At 42.4% G+C, this 6,405-nt stretch overlaps 1 protein-coding gene across 1 annotated transcript in view; it reads left to right on the top strand.

Moving 5' to 3' along the window:
- Nucleotides 1-6,405, top strand: part of EPS15L1 (epidermal growth factor receptor pathway substrate 15-like 1) — an 81,075-nt gene that overhangs the window by 40,925 nt on the left and 33,745 nt on the right. The window contains exons 16-18 of the mRNA XM_008583016.1: nt 299-422; nt 1,606-1,656; nt 2,736-2,872. Of these exons, the coding sequence (XP_008581238.1) occupies nt 299-422; nt 1,606-1,656; nt 2,736-2,872 (312 nt within the window). The remainder of the gene's footprint in view (nt 1-298; nt 423-1,605; nt 1,657-2,735; nt 2,873-6,405) is intronic.

Below are 6,405 nucleotides of genomic sequence, written 5' to 3'. Positions count from 1 at the left end.
ACCCCCCCCCCCCCCAAAAAAAAGCTCTACATCCGAAACATTTCTGGTCCTGAGCATTTTGGTTAAGGGATACTCAACCTGTATTCACATCTTATATGGTACCTTTGTCACAACTAACAAACCAGCATTGAGCATTATTGTTAACTAAAGTTCATACTCGTTCAATGATTTTCTTTTTAATCATTATTTTTAGGGTCACGCTACTTAAAGTGGAAATGCAAATTAGGTATGGAATTCTATGATTTGCTTTAAATCAGAAATAATAAAATCCCTGTCCTGTTTCTTCACAAAACTATAGGACGACCCTTTCAAAAACAAAGCCTTGTTATTCAGCAACAACACACAAGAACTGCACCCGGATCCTTTCCAGGTGGAGGACCCCTTCAAATCTGACCCCTTCAAAGGAGCTGACCCCTTCAAAGGTATCTCCGTCGGCACCCACTTTCTTATCGAAAGACTATTTTATGTCATGTAGAGTTGTTGAATGGCTAGAAAAGTTACGAAGTACCATGATCTGAAGTGGAGGAGGATAGGAATTCTTTGAGCCTAATCAGCCTCTTGAATTTCTTACCTCCCCCTGTTAACCAAAGCTTGGAGGCATCCAGTCGTATTGCGAAGAGTGCCAGGCTCACAGCGAGATGCCCTCGTTCAAGGGCAGCTTGGTTGGCTCTTAAACTCTCCAAAGCTTACAGTTTCCCTGTCCATCATCAGATTAATAAATTCTTCCTCACACACCTCACAGGGTTGACATGATTATCAGACACAGCAATAACTGTGGAAATACGTAGAAAACTACAGATTCCTCCATAAATCTAAAGTCTCCATCACACAGGATTACATAGAGTCACACAGAAGTCAAGAATAACTAAGAAGAATTCTGGAAACGAGATTTTCTTTTTTTTTTTTTTTCTCTAAAAGATGACCGGTAAGGGGATCTTAACCCTTGACTTGGTGTTGTCAGCACCACACTCTCCCGAGTGAGCCACGGGCTGGCCCTTGGAAATGAGATTTTCTAACTTCTGTCTGTAGTTCAGAGCCAAACGGTGTTTCCAGGAAGGCTACCTGTGCATTTCTGAGAAAAATGCCAAGGCAGGGTGAGGGCAGTGGGAGTTGTTTTCGAGTTTCAGATTTGGGGTTGAAGCATCTTAGGTCTGAGATGAGTCAGGCAGTTCCTGAGACTCAGGCATATTGTTCTCATCTTCGCTCCAGGGCTGGGTGAGGGCTGGGACAGCCCAGGGTCCCCTGTCCTCTTGCTGAGGGAGATGGGAGAGAGATGAGACAGACGAAACACAGTGTAGAAGAGAAGAAGGAATTCAGGTCTGTTCTCCATTCCTCCGACTTGCATCTGTTGAGCAGCCAGCAATACCTTCCCTTTCATCTTGAATGTTCTGGCCAAGAGCAGCTGCCTCAGCCAGGTCTCCCACTTTAATACGCCCAGGTTACTGCGGGCAGGGGACAGTAGAGCAGGAAATAATGTTTTCTCCCTAAATTGGGGAGGCAGAAGTCAGTGAAAGGCCTGGCAGGTGGGCAGCCGTGTCCACATGACCTGCTTCCTGTGCTGGTCTCCTGCTCTAGAGCTAAGCGGTTCTCTCCTCTCCAATATAGGCGACCCATTCCAGAATGACCCCTTTGCAGAGCAGCAGACAGCTTCGACAGGTAAAGTCCTTTGTTAAATGTTTCCCTTCCAGTCCCAGATCAAGTTGAGGAAAATGGAACAACACCTTCCAGCCTCTCCTGCCAAGTGTCCTAAGACACGGTACAGGAGAGGTTAGTTCCAGAAGGAACCTGGCAACACAACTTCCCCTCCCTTCTACGATCTGGTGTCCCCGCCTGCCAACCACATGGCACGCTGAGACGCAGACCTTGAGAAGAATCTCTGATGGCTTGGTAGTGATTTGTTCATGCTCACTTGTGCCATAGTCCCCTGTGTCCAGGTGTCCCATGTGATACCTGCACATGGCAGGACTTCTGTCCACACACACGAGGATGGTGATGGTGTAGACTAGCAAGGGCGGTTGTCCACACCGCACAGGAGCCTGGCGTCTTGTTCCCTTCTGGTGACAGCTCCGTGTGCACCCAGACCAGTCACAGTGCCTGTGCCCCACCTTTGGGCTTATGAGGGTGGGGGTTGTGGATGTGGTTGATATTGGGATCACGTTGCCTGCTAATTTATTTATTTGTTTATTCTTTTCTCTTTTGAAGTAAAATTTACACAACATCAAATCAAACATTACATTTACAGTGCTAAGCAACCACAGTGTCTGTCTTGTTCTAACACATTCTCATCCCTCCAAAAGGAGACTCCATCCCCATCAGCAGTCACTCCCCCTCCTCCTCCCCCAGGCCCTGGCAACCACCACTCTACTTTGTGTCTTGGATTTACCCACGTTGCTTATTATTATTTTTAAAAACGGCTTTATTGAGAGGTATAATTGACACATAACAAAATCCACCAATTTTAAGCATATAATAAGTTGAGTTTTGACAAATATGTACAGTCGTGTGAGATTAGAGAATCTTTCCCTCATCTGAATGCTATCACCCCCCTCAAGCCCCCCACCCCCAGGCCCACTGGCCGTCACTGACCTGCTTTCTGCCACTGTGGTCTTTACCTTTTCTAGAATTTCATGTGAAGGGCATCGTTCAGTTACGTTTTTATGCCTGGGTCCTTTCACTGAGCATAATGTCCTTGACTCACGGGGTGTTTTTCTTTCACTTTCCAAAACACCTCCTAGATCCATTTGGAGGGGATCCTTTCAAAGAAAGTGACCCGTTCCATGGCTCTGTCACTGATGACTTCTTCAAGAAACAGTCAAAGAATGACCCGTTTACCTCAGACCCGTTCACGAAAAACCCATCCTTACCTTCAAAGGTGAGTGACATGGGGAAGTCCTGGGGGGACCTGGGGCCTGCCCTGCACGTGTGAAGGCAGCCCCTCCTGATGGGTTGCCCCCTCTCTGTGGAGCAAGTCCCTGACTTCAGCTTCCCTAACTGCACTCGTTATGAGTGTGGCCCGTGGTGTCCACATAAGGCCAGCCGGAGGTTCTCTGGGAGCTGCTGTCACAGGCCCAGCTCATTCACGGATAGTGAGGCAGCCATCTGGCCTAGTCACTGCAGTGGCTCATCCCATGAGCCAGGTATCATAGCAGGTGTCCGGTGACCCCAGTCAGGGCAGCAATGTGTCCTTAATAGCTCTTATTCCTCTGTCCCTTTCTGTCCCCCCATCCCACACTCTGCTCTAGTCATCTGCCCTCGCCGCCACTTAAACCGGAGTCATCTGCCCCCACTGCTACTTAAACTAGAGCACCACATGCTCTCACAGACCAATCCGCTCCTCATCGCATTGCCCCTGCGATCTTTCTAATCCACAGCACTGGTGGTGCCATTTGGAGTCACACTGCTTCAGTGGATGTCCCCATCATAGCAGGAGGAAGCCCAGATGCCTCAGCCTGGCAACCTCACTGGGCACTTTCAAGAACATCAGCCAACTCTGATCCTCTAGTTTCCTGCCCGACTCCAGCACACCTGGGTGTAATCAACTGTGCATTTTGCACAACGTTAGGACCCACAGACTGGGTTTCACAAACACAAAAGTGGCCTTTTGTAATGGAGGGGAGGTTTTTTGTGGATGAGGGAGGGCAGTTCCTAGCCTCCCTTCATTTCCTAGGCTGCACCTCTGCCCTGGGTCCTGGTCAGGGACGGGCACTTGTCTCTCCTCCAGGGGTCTTGCTTCTTGTGTACCCACCCTGCTTATTCCCGGATTTTTTATCCTATCGACGGGCCTGTTGGTCTTTAGCACCTGGAGCTGTTTGAGGGCAGGGATTCATTTGTAATATTTTCTTATTAGTCCTTTTTTATATCTTTAAAAGACCTGTGGCGATAGTCTCCCTTTCATTCCTGGTATTTGTGATCTATTGATTTTGTTGATCTTTCCCATGAGCCAGCTTTTGGCTTTGTTAAATTTCTCTACTGTTTGTTTTGCGTCATTGATTTATTATTTTCTTCCTCCTCCTTACTTTGGGTTTGCTTTGCTCTTCTAACTTCTTAAGATTCAACCTTCAGTCATTGATTTTAGACTTTCTAATATAATTTAAAGCCATGTATTTCCCTCAAGCACTGCATCAGCTGCGTTCTGTACATTTTGATAGTTTGTGTCTTCATTGTTGTTCAGTTTGAGATATTTTCATTTCCCTTGTGATTTCTGTTTACCTGTGGTTTACTTAAGGTGTGTTGTTTCATTTCCGGCTTTATCATTTTTTCTAGGTATCTTATAATAATATTTAATTCTAATTAAATCTATTATTACAGAATATGTAATTAAATCTGTTTTTACAGAGCATGTTCCGTATGTTTTCAGTCTTTTTAGATTTATGGAAACTTGTTGTTTATGGCCTGTGTTGGTGAATGCATCACGTATACTTGAGAAGGACGTGTATCTGCAGTTATTTGATGTAATGGTTTTTGTTTTTTGATTATTTTTTTTGGCAGTTGGCTGGTGTGGGGATCTGAACCCTTGACTTTGGTGTTATCGGCACCATGCTTTAACCAACTGAGCTAACCGTCCAGGCCCTGGTGTAATGTTTTCTAAATACCGATTAGGTTGAAGTGGCTGATAGTGTTGTTTAGATTATGTGTTGTAATCGTTGCTTAGTTCGTTTGCTTTTTAGCTCTACTGATGGCTGAGAGAGGGGTATTATAATCTTCTCTTATATCCCTCTTTAATTCTGTCAAGTTTTGCTTCATGTATTTTGAAGCTCTGTGAGTCAGGTGCATACACGTTTATAATTGTTGTGTCTTCATGACGCAATGGCCTTTTAATCATTATAAAATGTTCCTTTTGATCTCTGATGATATTCTTTGTCTTGAAATGTATTTTGCCACGTATTAGAGTAGCCACTTTATCCTCCTCATGCTCAGTTGCCACATGATATGTCTTTTTCAGCCATTTCCTTTCATCCTACCTGGGTCTTTATATTTGAAGGATGTGTTTTGTAACTAGGAAATCATTAAGGTTTGCTTTTTTATCCAGTCTGGAAGTCTCTGTCTTTCTAATGGAGTGTCTAGTTCATTAACATTTAATGTAGTTATTGATATGGTTGGATGTAAGTCTACCATTTTATTATTTGCTTGTTTTTTATACCATGTTTTTTTCCCTCTGTTTCCCTTTTCCTGCTGCCTTCTGCATTATTTGAGTATTTTCTAGTATGCTATTTTATTTTATCTTTTGGCCTTTTAAGTATTTTAATTGTATCTCTTTTGATTATATTTTAGAGGTTGCTTTATGGATTACCATGTATAGTTTTAACTTTGCATAGTATACTTGAAGCTAATATTGTATAATTTCATGTGAAATGCAGAAAACTTGCGACCATATAGTACCTTTTATCCACCCCTCCCAGCATCTCTTACGTTATAGATGTCATATGAATGTCATATATATAAATATATTATAAACTCCGTAACAGTGTTGCAATTTTGCTTTAATCCATTGCAGGTATTTTAAAGAAATGAAGAGGAAAAAAGTAGTTTTTTTATTTTACCCAAATATTTACCATTTTGAATGCTCTTTGTTCCTTTCTGAAGATTGATTTTTCTTTCATGATAACATTTTCCTTCAGACTAAAGAACTCCCTTTAGCACTTCTTGTAGTGCAGGTCTACTGTGTTGTCATTTTAGGAGGATGTTTGTGCTTGACAAAGTATTCGTTTTTCTTTCAGCACTTTTAGGCTGTTGTTCCACTGTTTTCCAGCCTCCATTGTCCTTGATGAGAAGTCATTTCTAATAGTTGGTATCCTGTATGTAACATATTGTTTTTCTCTGGCTGCTTTCACCATTCTCTCTTTATCTTTGGTTTTCAATAGTTTGTGAGATATCTGGATGTGGTTTTCTCTGTATTTATGCTGTTTAGGGTTTGCTGAGCTTTTTGAATCTATAAATTTTTTTTTTACCAAATTTGGTAAGTTTCCAGCCATTCAAAATGTATTAGTAAGTTTGGTAAGTTTCCAGCCATTAGTTCCAAAATACTTTTTGTCTGTCCTGTTTTCTCTCCTCTTCTCTTTCTGGGATTTCAGTTACACACATGTTAGACCTTTTGCTCTTGTCCCACAGATTCCTGAAGCTCTATTTATTTTCTTTTCATTCTTTTTTCTTCCTTTTTTTTTTTCCAGATTGGGTTATTTCTACTGATCTGTCTTCAATTTCACTTAGTCTTTCCAGTATCACTGGTTATTTAGCTAACCTAGTAAAGTTTTTGTTCTAGATATTATACTTTTTCAGTTTTAGACTTTCCATTTGTTTCTTTTGTATAACTGATATTTCTCTGCTAAGATCTCCTGTCCTTTCATTCATTTTAAGTGTATTTTCCTTTACCTCATCGAGCACAGTTATAATCACTGCTTTAAAGTT

The sequence above is a fragment of the Galeopterus variegatus genome, unplaced genomic scaffold (genome assembly GCF_000696425.1).
Source record: "Galeopterus variegatus unplaced genomic scaffold, G_variegatus-3.0.2 Scaffold2794, whole genome shotgun sequence".
NCBI classification, from domain to species: domain Eukaryota; kingdom Metazoa; phylum Chordata; class Mammalia; order Dermoptera; family Cynocephalidae; genus Galeopterus; species Galeopterus variegatus.
This window is presented reverse-complemented; position numbering and strand designations above follow the sequence as displayed.